We start from the raw sequence: 18,848 nt of genomic DNA, 5'->3' as shown, positions 1-18,848 counted from the left end.
ATCAGAGAGAAGACTGTTGTTTTCTTATCATTCCTGGATTAATTTTCTGACCCTTGTACTTTGTACTTCTTTATTCCAAAGAAAAATACAAAGAGAAGGAAAATACAGATGTTTTTCTTTGTTTCAGCTCTCAATGATCTGTTACCAATCAAGTGCTCTTGAGGCACCTTGATTATAGGTAATCTCTATTTCCTTCTTACATCAATAAACACCTTATATTTACATGTTCCTTGTTTTGCATATTCATTAAATTCTTGCTTTAGTAGTGTTTTATTTCATATCAGGTTTCTGGCTAAAAAAAAATCCATATTCCATTCCCAGAATACATATGCTAAAATGTAATTAAACATGAAAAGACAGTCTACAGAATGGGAGAAAATACTTGCAAATCATATACATCTTTGTATCTAGAATGTATAATTAACTCTTACAACTCAATAACAAAACCCCAAGCAATCTAACTGAAAAACGGGCAGAGGCTTTGATAGACATTTCTCTAAAAAGATATACAAATGACCAGTAAGTGCATTAAAATATGCAAATCAAAACCATAAGACAAATTTCACAAACACTAAGAGGGCTAAAATAAAGCAGAAAATAGCAAGTATTGACTAAGACGTGCGGAAATTGAAATCCTCATTCATTTCTGGTGGAACTGCAAAATGGTGCAGCCAATTTAAAAAAGTTTGTCAATGCCTCAAAATGTTTAAGGTAGATTTACAACAGTACCCAGCAATTCCACTCCTAAGTAAAACTCAAAATAGCTGAGAACAGATATTCAAATAAAAATTTGTACATGAAGGTTCATAGGAACACTATTCACAATAGTCAAAAGGTAAAAACATCTAAATGTCCATCAGCTGATGGACAGACAGCAAAATGTGATATATCCATACAATGGAAAATTAATTGGCCATAAAAGGAAAAAGAACAGAGTCATGCATTTTGAAACCATTTTATTAATACTAAGTGAAAGAAATCAGTTACAAAAGACTACATATTGTATCAATATTACTTCATTTATATGAAGTATCTAGAAAAAGGCAAATTCTTAGAGACAGAAAGTAGATTAGTGCTTTCTGGAGCCTGAGAGAAGGGGAAAATGGAGAGCAACTACTAACAAGTATGGCCTTTTCCTTTGTGGTGATAAAAATATTTTAAAATTAGAAAGTATACAGATGATAGTGAGACTCTGTGACTATACTGAAATCCACTGATTTTTACATTTTAAAAGGATGAATTTTATGGTAATAAGTTATATCTCAATAAATCTTTTGAAGTGTAGTTAAAATATATAGCTGAGATTCTAAAGGGAAATTTAATTATATTTTTCAGAGCAGCACCAAGTTCTATTCAACATCTACCCTCACTTACTAAATAACTACAGCATACATGAATGGTGGATGAATGAACTAAGCAATAAACAACAAGAAATTAAATCTTTCTAGCACCCAGATCAATAAAGACAGATCTTGAACTAACTAGTCTTTATCTTGGAAATCAAATGCATTATCTTAAGAACTCTAAAAAGCATTCTACAAAATAGGACAAAAACCTCAGTCTGTTGTTACAAAATAGGACAAAAAACCTCACTCTGTTGTTATAAAATAGGACAAAAAAATCTCAGTCTGTTGTTCCTATCTTCTGATTTCAATAGGGAATGTAAGAAAATTAGAATGACTCAGCCCCAAGTTATTAGAGATCAATACTTAAATCTAACCAAATACCTCTTTCTGTCCTATGAGAAAATTAGAAATAATTTATATCTACATCACTATTTAAATTTATATATAAACATGCTAAGTTATTAATCACCTAAAATCTAATTTTGGGAATGATAATTCTTAAGGCCCTCAAATATATATATTTTGTGTGTTAACTTAGTGTTGGGACTGTAAGCTTATAAAAATATAATATACTATTTTAAGATAATTTATAACAAATAACTTAAATAAATTTGCCTTGACATTTGTTTGGCACATATACACAGAAAACTGTATGTATCCTGGAACTTTTTATTGATATTACTACTAATAGAACCAATCCAACATTTACTTCTGCTTTAGGGAGGCCTAAGGGAAGTACTGGAAGTAACAATGATGAAGAGAGTACAGTATATGGCCTTTGAAGCCTTATAAAAAAGTGGGAAAGTGAAAGTGAAAGTTGCTCAGTCATGCCTGACTCTTTGCGACCCCATGGACTATACAGTCCATGGAAATCTCTAGGCCAGAATACTGGAGTGGGTAGCTGTTCCCTTCTCCAGGGACAACTCAGGGATCCCAACCCAGTTCCCAGCTCAGGGATTGAACCCAGGTCTCCCACATTGCAGGCAGATTCTTTACCATCTGAGTTATCAGGGAAGCCCAAAATAGTGGGAGAGATAAGCAATAGCTACAAAAATGTGATTAATGTTGTAACAGAGGTGAGACCAAGGGGCTCTGGGCAAATGATACCAATTCCAATTTTGGGGGGTTTCTGACTTTTATTTATCTTATGTCTGTAAGATTTTATTCCTCTGTAAAAACTCGTGTTGAATTAATATCTGTTGAACTGAAATTAAAAGGTAGGCTTGAGATATTAATATGAAATGGAAAATGAAATAACAATAACTTAAAATAATTAAATAAATAAAAATAGAAAACAAAGGTGCCGCATGGTTTAAAAGACCATAGCTTAAGGAAAGGACTGTTAAAAAATCCCAACCTATTTTGTAGCACCGGGCTTCCCAGTGGCTCAGAGGTAAAGAATCCACCTGCAATGCAGGAGTTGTGGGAGAAGGGGGTTCAACCCCTGGGTTGGGAAGATCCCTGGAGAAGGGCATGGCAACCCACTCTGGTATTCTGCCTGGAAAATTCCATGTACAGAGAAGCCTGGTGGGCTACACAGTCCATAGGGTCACAAAGAGTCGGACAGGACTGAAGTGACTTGGCACAAGGAATATAACAAAGCCCTTGCATTTTCATAGATTTTACTAAAGGCCTGGGCCCTCTCTCTGAAGTAGATATGTTAACTTTGGGATCAACAAAGAAGGACTCCCCCACTTTTTTAAGGGTCAGAATTTAAATTTATGCAACAACCATATTCACTCATCTCTAAGATTCAACCTGTAAATTCAAAATCCAGCAATTATCTGAGATATGCTTATAATTCACCTGTTTCTTGCTGCTTCCAGCTGTTCTGCTGGACTCTTGGGGTGTCATGTTATCATTTATGTCATATTACCATTAGTGTTGCCATTAATCTGGATTAAGCTTTCCTTGGAAAATTTCCTATTGCAACTAATCTACAAATTGAGAATAATATCTGATTTTCTTGTCTTACAGGGATGTCTTAAGAGAAAACAAAATTGAATATATGCAATCATTTTATTAGTAAAATGCCTTAGATGACATGCTATATACTGCTGCATTGTTTGACCTGTACACATACCAAAAAAGGGAGCTTTTTAGTTCTATTTGATGAAAATCTTCCATAGTCTATTATTTTATGTTATTCATACTTACATGAATTTATTTAAGACAAGCAACTTCAATTTTCTATCGCTACACTTCTAAATTTTCAGTAAGTGCTTTCATTTTAATGGGCAAAAAAGCTACTATTTCCTCTCCCATGAAAAGCTCTCCATGACATAAAAGTTGCTGGCAACTTGTAAGACAGTGGAGAAACAGCCATGTTAAATTGGGAGAATGGTTCAGAGAAGCTTACCTGAGCAACAGGATCCATTCAGAAGCCTGATTCAAATCAAAATTCTAAGGTTTCACCCAGATCCAGTGGATCAGATCCTTGTGAGGTTGGGGGAACTATAAGTTTGCAATTTTTACTTACTTACTTAAAAAAAGAAAAAACCCAAAAACTAAGATCATGGCATCCACTCCCATCACTTCATGGCAAATAGAAGGGGGAAAAAATGGAAACAGTGATGGAGTTTCTTTTCTTGGGCTCCAAAATCACTGTGGATGGTGACTGCAGCCATGAAATTAAAATATGCTTGCTTTTTGGAAGAAAAGCTATGACAAATCTAGACAGCATATTAAAATGCAGAGTCATCACTTTGCCAGCAAAAGTCCATATAGTCAAAGCTATGTTTTTTTTTCCAATAGTCATGTACAGATGTGAGAATTGGACCTTAAAGTGTCAAAGAATTGATGCTTTCAAAGTGATGCTGGAGAAGACTCTTGAAAGTCCTTTGGGCTGCAAGGAGGTCAAACCAGTCAGTGCTAAAGGAAATCAACCTTGAATATTCATTGGAAGGACTGATGCTGAATCTGAAGCTCCAATGCTTTGGCTACTTGATGAGAAAAGCCAGCTCATTGGAAAAGACCCTGATGCTGGGAAAAACTGAAGGCAAAAGGAGAAGGGGGCGACAGAGTATGAGATGGTTAGGCAGCATCACCAACTCAATGGACATAAATGTGAACAAACTCCAGGAGATGGTGGAGGACAGAAGGGCCTGGTGTGCAGCAGTCCATGGAGTCACAAAGAGACAGACACAACAGCAACTGAATAACAACAATAACACAACTTATTTATTTATTCTTAGTTTTTGGCTGTGCTGGGTCTTCATTGCTGCACAGGCTTTCTCTAGTTGCAGAGAGCAGAGGCTACTCTTCCTTGCAGTGTGCAGGATTCTCATTACGGTGGCCTCTCTTATTGCGAAGCACAGGTACTAGAGCATTCGGGCTTCAGTAGTTGTGGCTCCCGAGCTCTAGAGCACAGGCTTAGTTGCTCTGTGACATGTGGAATCTTCCCAGACCAGAGACTGAACCTGTGTTCCCCTATGCCACCGGGGAAGTCCCGTAAGTTTGCATTTCAATCAGGTTCCCCATCTGGTTCTTAGATGCCTTAAAGTTTGAAGACCAGGACTGTAGGCTTGGATATTTACAATGCCCACTCTCAGCAATACTGTGGGGACAACTGCGGTGCGTGGGCATCCTGGAGGTGGCTTCCAAGTGTAGTCAGAGGCCTGGAAACTGTGCCCTGGCCTTTTGGAAGAGCCTCTTGCCCTTCAGCCCCAATCAAATACAATAGCTCTGCTTTTGTCTGTTTTACACACCAGGGTTTCCTCAGAGGGTTATATTGCTAAAATCGAGTCTGAAAATCATTGGTGAAAGGCATTGAAAATAGCTTCTGGTGTCAGAAGAACTGGGTGCTTGCGTTTCTCTTGGCACCTGCCATCTGATGGTCTTTGTGCTAGTGGATAAACTTTGGTATCTTCATTTGAAACACAGTTATAATCTTGGGTCTACCTAACAGGTGATGGTGGGGATCCAGCCAGATAACACAAAGTATCTGAAACTAGGAATGATTATTAACAGGTATTGTTATTGTAACTAGGGACAGCATGTGCTTGAGTATAAGAATGCACATATTTTAACTCTTCTAGGGATGTGTCAGGATAGACTGGTTGAATTCATTTTTGCCCAGCATAAGATTGCAGTCAAACATTCCAACTTAATAAAGGGATTTTGGAAGAAGGAGGGGAGGAGGAGGAGGAAAAAAGAGCAAAACTCACCGACACAAATGCTTGAGATTTGGTTTCGTTCAACTGAAGCTGCAATTTCTTTTCATTGTCATAGACTCCATAAAGTCTCTTGGACCAGGTCTGAGGTACTCTGTTCTTGAATTTTAATGAACTATATAAAGCAAATATCCTTTGTAAATCTAGGACCAGGCAGCTGCAGTTGTAGAAGATGACACCAAGTTCTTTCATCTGTGAAATTAAAATAGAGAGCATCAATGCCATGTACATGTGATGGTGTTATTCTCAGACAAAAAATGCACAAGAACGCAGAAATAGTGATTTTTTTTCTTATAGTTGCTATACTGTAACAGCTATATATGTGTATTCATATATATATATAAATGTGTGTATATACTGCATCTGTAAGTGTGTAGATATAGTCATATTATGGTATACAGAAATGATGTGTCATTAAAATGCTTAAATATTTGAGAACTTTTGCCTGTTTTTGCATTTGAACTCTTTTTTAAAAAGATAAATTTATTTATTGTTTTGGCTGTGGTGAATCTTCATTGCTGCACATGGGCTTTCCTTAGTTGCAGTGAGCAGGGCTTACTCTGTTACTGCGATCAGGCTTCCCACGGCAGTGGCTTCTCTTGTTGCAGAGCATGGACTCTAAGGCGTGCCGGCTTCAGTAGATGCAGATTGTGGACTCAGAAGTTTCAGCTCGCAGGCTCTAGAGTGCAGACTAGTTATGGAGTTATGGAGCTCTAATTATGGAGCACAGGTTTAATTGCTCTGAAGCATGTGGAATCTTCCCGGACCAGGGATTGAACTGGTGTCTCTTGCATTGCAAGGAAGATTCTTAACCACTGAACTACCAGGGAAGCACTGTATTTGGGCTCTTATGGATAATTTTTCCATATTCATCAACATATTTTATATCAGCTCTTCAGATTCTTCAATATTAAATTTTTTTGGTATGAATCCTTAAATAATACAGCAATATAAAGACTGACTTTCAGTTGCAGCACAACAAAATGGTTTAGATCATGGATTCTGGAGTCAGACTGCCTGGAATTAGGTTCCAGCCCAATAACCTTCTGACTGTGTGACTTTGGACAAGATACTTAATCTCTCACCATAATCTTCTTCTTCCATAAAAAGGAGATAATATTATTTATTTCATACAATTGCTATGATACATAACATGGTTATATGTTTTTATGGGCTTAGAATAGTGCCTATCACATGGTAACCACTTAAAATATGTTAGCAATTATTATTCTTCTTAAGATTGCACAAGCCTCAGGAGTAAGAGGGGCTACCCTGGTAGCCTCAGCTGGTAAAGAATCCACCTGCAATGCAGGAGACCCTGGTTTGATTTCTGGGTTGGGAAGATCCACTGGAGAAGGATAGGCTACCCACTCCAGTATTCTTGGGTTTCCCATGTGGCTCAGCTGGTAAAGAATCCAGCTGCAATGTAGGAGACCTGGGTTCGATCTCTGAGTTGGGAAGATCCCCTGGAGAAGGGAACAGCTACCTACTCAGTATTCTGGCCTGAAGAATTCCATGGACTGCATAGTCCATAGGGTCACAAAGAGTTGGACATGATTGAGTGACTTTCGTCTTCAAGAAAGAGACAAATAGGATCTTGCAACAAAGAAATCATAGGGTGATGCATCTGCAAGCCACTGTGCAAAGATTTCTGTTGACTGTCTAGGATGCAGGGCTTCCCAGGTAGTACAGAGGTAAAGAATTCGCCTGCCAATGCAGGAGATGCTGGTTTGATCCCTGGGCCGGGAAGATCCTCTGGAGGAAGAAATGGCAACCCACCCCAGTATTCTTGCCTGGGATGGAGGAGCCTGGTCGGCTACAGTCCATAGAGTTGCAAGCAGTTGGACACAACTAAGCAACTGACCTGCATGCACGTCCAGAAGGTAATTGAGACAAAAAAAGAAAAAAAAAAAAGACCTCTCTGTAATCCTGTGTGAACACTGACAAAACATGAGAATTGTCCAAGCACAGAAATGACCGAAGAGCCCCATCCTACTTGATATAGGTGACAGTTGCTTCTTTACCAATCACAATTTCAACTTGAATTCATCCCCCTCCATAACTGATGGCTTATTAAAACACCTAATCACTAAGTTGTCATATTCCCAATAGCATCCAATCCTGAGCTTCCTTATACCCTATTCCCTGCTTCCTTATACCCTCCCCTGCAAAACCTTGTACAAAGTCCAAACCCCATAATAAGTATTTCCCAAATTCAGCTTCCTGACACCCTGCAAGTGGCCACAGTGTCACTCTCTCTCCTTGAAACAAGCAACTGGCTCATCTCCAGCATGCAGGCTCGTTTTTGGCTTGAGGGCAATGACACCTCCTTATCTCCAGAACACGCACATCACAGGGTTATGAGTGCTGGAAGCAGACAAGTTACTGCAGTAAGCACAGTGCCCAGCATTCACTGTGTGTTAGCTGCTGTTCTATCCTAAGTCACACTGTGGAGGGGGTACCGGATAGTCAGCACGGTGCCAGCTGAAATAGGAAGTGGTCCAGGAAGCAAAGCAGGAAGCATTAGGGGGAATGAATAAATGAATGAAAGCAATAATGGCTGTACATAAGGGCATGTCGGACACGACTTAGCGATTGAGCACGCACAAAGGCATAAAGAAAGGCTGCACTTGAGGAAGAGACTTCACCCATTAAAGCCTAAAGTCAAGTGGTGCTTCTGAAAATTTTCAGTCTTGCTGAAATCTGTTATGTACCTTATGTTGGAATGCATACCATCACACATTTTAATCTGGAAATCTAATGAAGTAATTCTTTAAAAGCTAATGTAAAATAAGGAAGCAATAAAATAAAAACGCTTATTTTAATGGTGTCATAATTATGAATGATGTTCATCCCTTTAGGTATGATCAGATAGAGGGAAGTGTATTTATAAACATTGTCAGCATTTATCATCCCCAGGGCTCCCCTTATGTACCATTTATCATCATCAACATGCAAGAGGTCACTGTTTCTCTGTGCACTGTACTTAGATTTCCTCCAGCAGCTAATATTTCCAGTGACTGCTTTCTAAACAAAGATTAAGTGTTCCTTTCCCCCTGTTGTGTAAGCTGCTTTTTGCGAGGTTTTCTCTGCAATGTCTGACATCATTTTGCTGTGACTACATTACAGTTTTAGAATCCAAAGGCAATGAAACAAGCCAAGATTTGCCCTCTAGGGATATAAAGAGAACTTGACTTCTGTCTATCGTCCTCTCAATCTTAGAATGACTCAAACCCATTTCTAAATATATGTATTTGATTTAGGCTGGTATCAAGTGAAGATAGGGAAAAAAAGAAATTGGCTTTTGTTTTGGAGATCTTTCAGTCAGAGCCAAAATTCAGGACAGGTTTATGAATAGACATTTCTAAAATGCTGGCAGAGGGGAAAATAACAAAGATTAGGCTTCTGAAGAGCTTTTATGTCCAGATTATCAAAGGAACAAAAAGTTAAACTGATAGATTCTTTGACTGATCAGTGGAGGTACTCTGATGGGCTGCCCTGGCTTTTTAGTTCAATCACACAACTGATGGTTGATTGAATGGCCCAACTGTTTGAGTAAAACTACCTTGAAAAAGCTGGAGATTTATCAGCTAATGATTCTTTGGAAGACAGTTATTCTTAGGAGAAGACTGATTCTCTTTTCCACAAAGTAGGAACGTGTTAGGGATCAACCCATAGAACTCAGAAAGGTTTAGGGCCTCAAACAACCTGGAGGACCCTTCCAAAAATCTCTTCTAAGGGTAATGATTTTATTTACAACTTGAGTTACATCAGCGGTTCTCTTATGTCCCTTGCACTAGGATATTATGGGAGGCCCTGCTGAAGTGTTTTTTTCTTCCATTTTTTAGGATCCAATGAGTAAATTTTATTTGAAGTTTAACAATGTAAGCAACACAAAATTTAGTTCTACCATTCCAAATTTATTGGGGTTTTCCCATAGGTTCTAACTATTTGTTTTTGTTTGCTTGTAAAAAAGATTCTTTTTCTGAAGTGTTTGAGTTTGAGACAATCCAGCAGATACTTACTGCTTAGGGAGAAATAACAACAGAAGTAGTACTAGTTCACTATAGTGCTTACTATGCTTCTGCTTTGCAAGTCTTATTGCTGTTGTTGGTTAGCTGCTAAGTCGTGTCTGACTCTTTTGTGACCCCATGGACTGTATAGCCTGCCAGGCTCCTCCATCCATGGGATTTCCCAGGCAAGAACACTCGAGTGGGCTGCCATTTCCTTTTTCAGGGGATCTTCCCAACCCAGGGATCAAACCTGAATCTCCTGCATTGCAGGCAGATTCTTTACTACAGAGCCACCAGGGAACGCTTCACAAGTCTGCGTTCATTCAAATTTCACAAAAACTCATTGCACAGGTAAGAAAACTAAGGTTTGGAGAGATTAAGGGCAATGTCCAAACACACAGCTAGTGAGCAGGGAATCTGAAATTTTGGTTTAATATTTCATCATTGGGAAGAATTGCTCACAAAGAGGGACCAGAAGTTCCTTCAGGTGAGGTTAAGTCCTACTGTTTATGAGTGTGTCCTCTTTTTTTCTGCCTTGGAATTCCTACTTATATTTGTAGTCTCCATTTTAAAGCAAAATAAGAATTAGGGGAAATGTAATTATACCAGAAAAATCTCCATTTTTCTTTATTTTCTCAAAGTTAGTGGGAGGGAGTTATGAAGGGAAATGCAGTGAGGGAAAAAAAAAAAAGAAACCCTTCCTACTTAGGGCATGAGAGGCAGTATAAAGGGAGACAGACTTGGTTTAGTGGATTTTATTGGTGACACAGAAGCCAAAGCAGGCAGCTGATGGATGTTCCTGTCAGCAGAATAAGGGGATGCATTAGCATCGTTCTTCGCTGTAACTCAGAATAATTAATCCAAGTGAGCTTAACCACAGCTCAATCTATCATTTATGGATGTCTGACTTGTTGTTTTCATGATTTTATAGAAATTTGAACCAGTATTTCTTTAATTTTCTTGACAAAGACAAAAGAAGTTGCAACACTGAGCGACTCTCATGCATCCAGTTAGTGGTTGATTTATATTCTAAGTTACTGCAGGAAATTTAATTACTAGGAGCTCTAACTCGATTTTGTTTCTGCCCTCAAGGTGAAATTTTTGTTACTGGGGATGGAAAATAAAGAATTGAATCTTAGCAGCTCAAGACAGCCTCCTGCTCAGAAATGTGCTTTTTGGCCCCTTCACTTCCACAGTGGGTGGTCCATACTACTTAACTTCCTGATGTCTTGTTTTCTTTGTTACCAAGTGGGAATAAAAATGCTTGCTAGTAGGAACATGACTAATTGAAAAAAGGAGAGTGTAAAAACCTTAGAGAACAGCTAGTTCAACCTTATTTCAAAATTAAGGAAACTGAGATCCCTAAAGGGGAAGTGACTTGCAAGATCACAGAATAACGTCCTCTGACTTCAGTCCTGGCTCTTTCTTCCGACAACACTGTGCAGATACCTCACAGTGTCCCTTCATAGAATCCTGTCTGCCACGTAAGGAAACCAAGGATGCTACTTTCCAAAGTACCACTATTCATTTGGCATCTTTGACTTTTGGCTATAAGGAACTCACACATCAATTTCTTGTCTGCAGTCATCCCAGACTGTTTACCCCAAGGGGTTTCTGCATGGAGAGAAACAGGATACTGGCCCTAGATAGTTAAGGTGCATATCAAAGGAATCATTTCAATAAGACTGAATCATTTCAATCTTTCCATACATAGGAAAGCACCAACCTCATTAACTTGCGATGTTTGTTTTTTCTTTAGTTAGCATAAATCTTTTGATGTAAAACTACCTGGTTTGTTTTTGCAAAACTCCTATATATCCTGGCTCCTCCCTTACATCTCAGAGCTATCTGAGAACCTACCTCCCAGGCTTGAGTCTTCCGTATGTCCATCTAGTAAAATGTAATTCTCAACTTCTAGGTTGTGTATTTTTTGTCCCCTAACAGTAGGATGAATGAAGGGTTTTGCTTTTTCCTTCCCTTCCCTCCTATTTCTCCCTCCCTCCCTTCCTTCCTTCTGTCAATGCATCATCTTTTATAAGAGTCTGAAAACTTTCCAAAGTACCACTATTCTTTTGGCATCTTTAATTTTTGTCTGTAAGGAATTCACACATCAATTTCTTGGCTTTATCTGGTCAAAGGAAAATCAATAGATAAAACAGTGACTAGAGAATGCTAATGGGAGGAATTTTAAAATAATGGGGTTAAGAGTGGAATAGGAGGAAACAAATTGGAAACACATTTCAGTTATTCTTTGGAGTACTTTAATTTTATCCTGCTTCTTTAGAAGAGTTGAAAAATGATTCCAAAATGTTACCACAGCTCCTCCTATCATTCCTGTTTTCTCTCTTCTCCAGTGAGCAGTGAGGAAGCTGAGATCATGCCACTTTCAGTTCATTTTATTTGATCCCCTTTTCATACCCTCCAATGGTCTTTTGACAAAATGTTGGGCCAGACCCGAGTGACTGTATTTGCCTTTCAGGCTTGTACAATAAACATCTGGCCACACATATGTACCAGGATGTTAATTAACGTCAATGTGAATTTCACCCATTACCTTCTTATTCATGCAAAGATGAAATACTTAAGGAAACTGTAGATGGAGAGAAACTCTTTTCTAAAAAAACAGAAACCCCACCAAATGTATAAATCTCATGCTACTTTTTTGCAACCAAGTCATCTAATTGTTGGAAAAAGGGGCAAGTGGAAAGTCCTTAGTGGGTTTGATTTTTATATTATAATCTAACAAACTCTTTTAGTACTCACAGTCTGCTTTAAGACCTTGAAGTATAGAAAACTCTGAAATTTTTCAAAACAAAAATAGGATTCCCCTCTTGTTCCAGAGAGATGCTTTTGCCTCCATTCTGTTCCCTTCCTCCTGATTCATTTCTTGGCAGCTCGGAGCACAGTTTTTCGGGTTCCTCCCATTAAGTAATTCCCTCATGGGCGGCACTGTCACACTTTACTAACATCAAAGTGGCAGAGCAACCAGGGTGGGAGGCTCCCTAGTTTTTAAATGAAATGCTATACCTATTTACTCAGTCCCAATGGTTCTCATCTCTTCTCTGTCCGTGGAGCTCTAGAAACATCTCAGAATGGTAAAAAGAGACTGTTCGGTCCTATTCTGGGCCACCATTGGGCTGGCTGGCAACCCTGATTACAATGGTCAGCCAGTCAGGGTGATTATTGCGTTAGTGCATAGAGCAAGGACTTGGGCTTGGATTCTGGTTCTCACAACCTTCTCCACTGTGACTCAGGGCAAGTTCCTTAACCTTTTGTGTCTGTAGCTCACCCATTCCTTAATCTCTCTGTCAAGTGGGGATGATAATAATGCTCATAAGATGGTTGCAATGATTAAACAAACACATATAATCTGTTTAGGACAACGTCCTCCACATAAAATAACACAAGCAGGAGAGCAGAAGGACCTGATCAACCAGGAATGTGGCCTGTGAGCATGTTAAAAAAAATGCAGCAGAGCCACTGGGACACCAAATACCAACGGCCGATAAAACTGGTCAGTAAGAGCGACCTGATGGAAACAAATGAAAGTAATGTCACTGAGTGTGAAAATAAATAAATACATAGATAGGTAGATAAACAGATAAATAAATAAAAATTTAAAAGGCCAGATGTTTTGTTTTCCAACTTCAAAATCCTTATTTGGACCTAAAATGAGAGCTAAATTACTCAATTCTTTCCACATGTTTTTGGGTTACTAAGATACGGCTGTCATAAATAATTCAAAAGAAATAAATGTCTAAGGGCAATTATAGCACAGAAAACAGTCTGGCAACCAAACATTAGCAGAAAGGTGTGTGCGTCCCTTGTATAACATAAAATAATAAATCTCTCCCATCTTACAAGCAATGCAATTTTTATAAAATAGTGACTGCCTAGTCAGTTCACAGACTGGTATCCAGACTTTATAAATAATTCAGTTCAATTCCGTAATTAAAAATGGAGCATGTCTGATGTATAACTGTGTGCATGGGTGGGCTGGAGTGTGAAGGAGTGGTGGTATTTAGGAGAGCATAACAACAAGCTATGAATCAATGTAGGACCTGCAAGCTGCTTAAGGGAAATATCACCAACGTTTTGGAAGATTCATATAAGAGAGAGAGATATTGCATTTAGAAGGGATTTTTAACCTCTGGATCAAGAGGGAGTTCAGCAGGTGTGAAGCCTGCATATCTGCAGGTTTATAAGGAGAATTTTCATAGGTTTTGGCCAAATCCTCTCTGATTAAAATAGCTAATAGCTTGAGTGGGAGATGACTGCCAAATTAGATGGATATGAAATGACCTCATGGGGGTAGAGAATTGGAAAAAGATCTTGAAAGATTTTGAAACCACAGTTTCAACAAGCAGAGTTGGGAGGACAAACCTGGCAAAATAGAGGGCATGAACAAAGGCAGTGAGGTAAGAAATGTCAGGAGCATAAGCTTAGAGAGAATGAGTGATGGGAGTGGAAGTTCTGGTAAGTGAAAGGCTGGTATGTTACGGAGTGGGCCCGTCATCCTTCATGTTAGAGGTCAGAAACCCAACTGCCTGGGCACCAGAACAAACATGTGATGTAAATGCGTGTAAAAGCTTATGAATAGAGGAGATTGAAGCTGACCTAGGAAGTGTATGCCTTGCATGATGACATCAAATTTTATTTTTTAATATTTCTGGCTAGTCCCAAAATATTAGCTGGCTGAGTTGGCCCTCTGGCCACCAGTTTGGGAATTGTACTTGGAATGTTAATGAAGTGAAGTGTCATTACCCAATTCCTCTGACACTGAAGAGGTGGGAAAGAAACAAAGAAACAAGAAGCAGGGCCTGGAAGAGATGCTGAAATCCCAAACCACAGAAATAGGAGGTCACTGTTGCAGGACCTGAGAGGACGGTTTATTAAATGAGTGGGGATAGGGAACGGAAAGAGACAGAGCTGACTCCTGGGTTTCCAAAGTGGGTGACTGGAATGAATAATATACAGAGCAAATCTGACTGCAGACCTTGTGAGTTTGAAGTTCATTTGTGAAATTCAATTGGTAAAAATAGTTAACATTTATTGAGGTCATACTGCTTTATAAACTTTACTTTTATTAACTCCCTTAGTCTTCAGAACAACCAAGTCAGGTCAGCACTATCATTGCCTCTTTTAACACACAGGGGGACTGAGGCACAGAAAATTAAGGCCAAACACTTAGTAAGGAGTGTAATCAGAATCTGGGCACAATCAGCGCAGCTCCAGGATCCACACTCTAAACCACGATGCTCTGGATGGTGGTTCAGTAACTCTGAATCTGAGCCAGTGGCATAAATGGGCAAACCAACATCACAGAAATGTGGATGCCACTACAAGTGTAGATGATTATTGCAGGAAGAATAGGGGGGATGTTCAGAATGGATTATAATATGAGTGCATTTGTCTTTTATACTATCCCTTTTCAAGAGCAATGTTGACTGCTATATTTCCAGTGCCTAGTACATAACAGATTTTCGATAAGTATTTCTTAAATGAATGAATGGATGAATGAAATCACAGGGAACACCATTAATTAAGGGAAGAACTCAGTACTTAGGAACCCCTAACAGGAGACAACAAAGGACCAGTCAAAAAGGCAGGAGAGGAACTGAAAAAGTTCAGTGTCACAGAAGAAAAATTTCTGAAAAACTAAAAAACTGAGGGGGATTTCAAGAAGGAAGAAAGGAACAAGGTCCATGAGCAAAGAGGTTCGCTGAAGCATTTCTTTTGTCGATGTTGGCAATTAGACATTCTTTCCCCTTAGACCTTTGCCCATTTCTCAAGTGTGTATAGGAAAGTTTTTTGTTTCTCTGTCTTTCTGAGATTCTCTTCTTAAAGGAAGTTGGGCAGGAGATAGTTCAGCAGGGAGTGGATAGGAAGTAAAGAGTCTTCAGTGAATTTCTCAGTCAAGCCAGGACTCATTCTCAGTGCTGCTTACGAAGCCCAGGAGTGAGCAACGAGGCTGGAAGTGTGTGTATGAGTAAGAAAGGAAATAGCTGCTTTTTTGTGCCTTGCTTCTCTTTCTTCACAGTTCAGTTTTTTTTTTTCTTCTTCATGCCATTAAACATTTCTATTCATTCAGTTTTTAACAGTTCAATAGATTTCACTTTTTGATTCCAAATGACCTTTTTACTTGTAAATTAGAGTTGACATTAATAAAAAGGTAACACAACTAATATATGCCTGAACATTTAAATGAAAGGGCAGAGTAATTTTTCTATTTTCGATACATTGTATTTATGCAAATACAGGCAATATAAAGTGAATAAACCCATTTCTTTTCATTTAAAAAATCCTACTTTGATTTTTATAGGAGAAATGGCTTCAATTTCTTCTTCTCAGATAATTTTAGATTTTTTTCTACAACATGCATTTAAATTTTTTTTGGAATGCAGCAATTTTATAAGCATTAAGAGCAACACAAGATATTTTTTTCTCTAGTTATCTTTGTGATATAGAAAAATAGTGATCTCACACACATATTAAAAGGCTCCTATGTTAAAATGACAGCATGAAACATAGAGCATAATTTATGGTAAGAAACATAGAGCATCATTTATACAAGCAGCTCATCAATATTCACTGAGGTGACTCAAGCCTAGCACATGTGCAACAGAATGTTGAAAAACAGCCACACTTTATCCTATTACTGGTTTTGTTTTCTCCATAGGAATCATGGATCTACAAGAAGTCTGTTCTAAAATGTTATGCTTGATTATCCAAAACACCCAGACTACTCTGCATTACTAAATATTTACTGATAGTTTTTGAAGACAATACTATTATAAAATCACAGGTTTTTAAAAATTTATTTTCCAGACTTCCCTGGTGGTACAGTGGCTAAGAATCTGCCTACCAATACAGGAGACATAGGTTCGAGTCCTGGTCCAGGAAGATTCCACATGCCACAGAGCAACTAAGCCCATGTTCTACAACTACTGAGCCTGTTTGCCACAAGTACTGAAGCCTGTATGCCTAGAGCCTGTGCTCCACACAAGAGAAGCCACTGCAATGAGAAACCCATGGACCACAATGAAGAGTAGCTCCCACTTGCCACAACTAGAGAAAACTTGCACACAGCAAGGGAGACCCAGCACAGCCAATAAACAAATAAATATTTAAAAAATTACTTTTCATTTTCATTAATATACCATTTAGCTATAGTAAAATCCACCCCTTTAAGCATAGAACTCTTTTTTAAAAATTCAAGTATAGTTGATTTACAATGTTTTGTTAATTTCTGCCGTACAGCAAAGTGATTCAGTTCTATATATATACACATACACACACATACATTCTAATATTTTTTTCTATTATGGTTTATCATAAGATATTGAATATAGTTCCCTGTGCTATATAGTAGAACCTTGCCGTTTATCCATTCTATATATACTATTATAGTTTGCATCTGCTAATCCCAAACTCCCACTCCATCCCTCTCCCACTCCCCCTTCCCCTTGGCAATAAGTCTGCCCTCTATGTCCAAAAGTCTGTTTTCTGTTTTGAAAACACAGGTTCATTTGTGTCATATTTTAGATTCCACATATAAGTGATATTACAAGATATTTTTCTTTCTCTTTCTGACTTACTTCACTTAGTATAATACTCTTTAGGTCCATCCATGTTGCCACAAGTAGTATCATTTCATTCTTTTATGGCTGAGTAGTACTCCATTGTGCATATGGGGGCTTGTCTGCTGGCTCAGATGGTAAAGAATCTGGCTGCAATGCAGAAGATGGGGGTTCGATCCCTGGATTGGGAAGATTCCCTGGAGAAGGGAATGGCAACTCATTCTAGTATTCTTGCCTGGAGAATTCCAAGGACAGAGGAGCCTGGCATTCCGTGGGGCCACAAAGAGTTGGACACAACTGAGCAACGAACACTTCCATTTCCTTCCTTGTGTATATGTACCACATCCTCTTTATCCATTCCTCTGTCAATGACATTTAGATTGTTTCCATGTCTTGACTACTATGAATAATGCAGCTCTGAATAGAGCAGTGAATGCATCTTTTTGAATTACAGCTTTGTCCATATATATGTTCAGGAGTAGGATTCCTGAATTCATTCTATTTTTAGTTTTTTGAGGAAGCTCCAAACTGTTTTCCATAGTGGCTGCAACCAACTTATATTCCCACCAACAGTGTAGGAGGGTTCCCTTTTCTTCACATCCTCTTGAGCATTTGTTATTTGTAAACTTTATGAAGATGGCCATTCTGACCAGGGTGAGGTGGTACCTCACTGCAGATTGGATTTGTATTTTCTAATAATTAGTGATAGTGAACATCTTTTCATGTGCCTGTTGGCCATCTGTATGTCTTCTTTAGAGAAATCTCTATTTAGGTTTTCTGCCTATTTTCTATTGAGTTGTTTGTTTTTTTGTTGTTGAATTGTATATTTTGGAAATTAATCCCTTGTCGGTTACATCATTTGTAAATATTTCCTCCCAGTCTGTAAGTTGTCTTTTCATTTTTTTATAGTTTCCCTTGCTGTTCAACAGCTTATAAGTTTGATTAGGTCCCATTTGCTTATTTTTAAATTTTATTTCTATTGTCTTAGGAGACTGACCTACAAAAACACTGGTGTGATTTATAGCACATAGCTCTTAGAATTTTGATATACAGTCTGTAACCACCATCATGATCAGTGTATAGCACAGTATCATCACCCACAAAAGTTCCCCCTGGCCTCTTTGTAGTCATCCTCTCTTCAAACCTCAGTCTTTAGCAAACACTGGGCCTGGTATTTTCTTTATGGAAAGTATTTACTGCATATTCAATTCCTTTAATAGATAAAATATTATTGATGTTACCTTTTTTTTATTGATTGAGCTTTGGTAGCTGGTATTTTTTGAAGGAATTTATCCATTTCATCCAACTCATCAAAATTATGGCCATAGAATTGATTATAGCATTCTGTTATTATCTTTTTAATGTCTATGGAATCTGTAGTTATGATCCCCTCTTGAATTCCTGATATTTATAATTTATGTCATCTGTCTATTTTCCTTGGTTGGTTAAGCTAGATGTTTATCAATTTTACTAATTTGTTCAAAGAACCAGTTTTTTATTTCATTCATCAGAAATCTTTTTTCTAAACAAGTATTTTGTGTTTTAAATTTCCCTTGAGTCACTGCTTCAGTTGCATCCACAAATTTTGATATATTGCATTTTCATTTTCATTCAATTCAAAGTATTATCCAATTTCCTTGTGATCTCCTCTTGATCTAGTCAATATATGGGATATTTTCCAGATACTTTTTTTTCAAATTGATTTTACTCTTTTCATAAATTTCATTGTGATGTGAG

At 38.1% G+C, this 18,848-nt stretch overlaps 1 protein-coding gene across 1 annotated transcript in view; it reads right to left on the bottom strand.

The window, feature by feature from the left end:
• PLD5 (phospholipase D family member 5) overlaps nucleotides 1-18,848 on the bottom strand; it is a 388,353-nt gene that overhangs the window by 20,740 nt on the left and 348,765 nt on the right. The window contains exon 6 of the mRNA XM_061161209.1: nucleotides 5,513-5,710. Within this exon, the coding sequence (XP_061017192.1) occupies nucleotides 5,513-5,710 (198 nt within the window). The remainder of the gene's footprint in view (nucleotides 1-5,512; nucleotides 5,711-18,848) is intronic.

The sequence above is a fragment of the Dama dama genome, chromosome 14, assembly GCF_033118175.1.
Source record: "Dama dama isolate Ldn47 chromosome 14, ASM3311817v1, whole genome shotgun sequence".
NCBI lineage: Eukaryota > Metazoa > Chordata > Mammalia > Artiodactyla > Cervidae > Dama > Dama dama.
The sequence above is the reverse complement of the archived record's forward strand: the minus strand, read 5'-3'. Positions and strand labels throughout refer to the sequence as shown.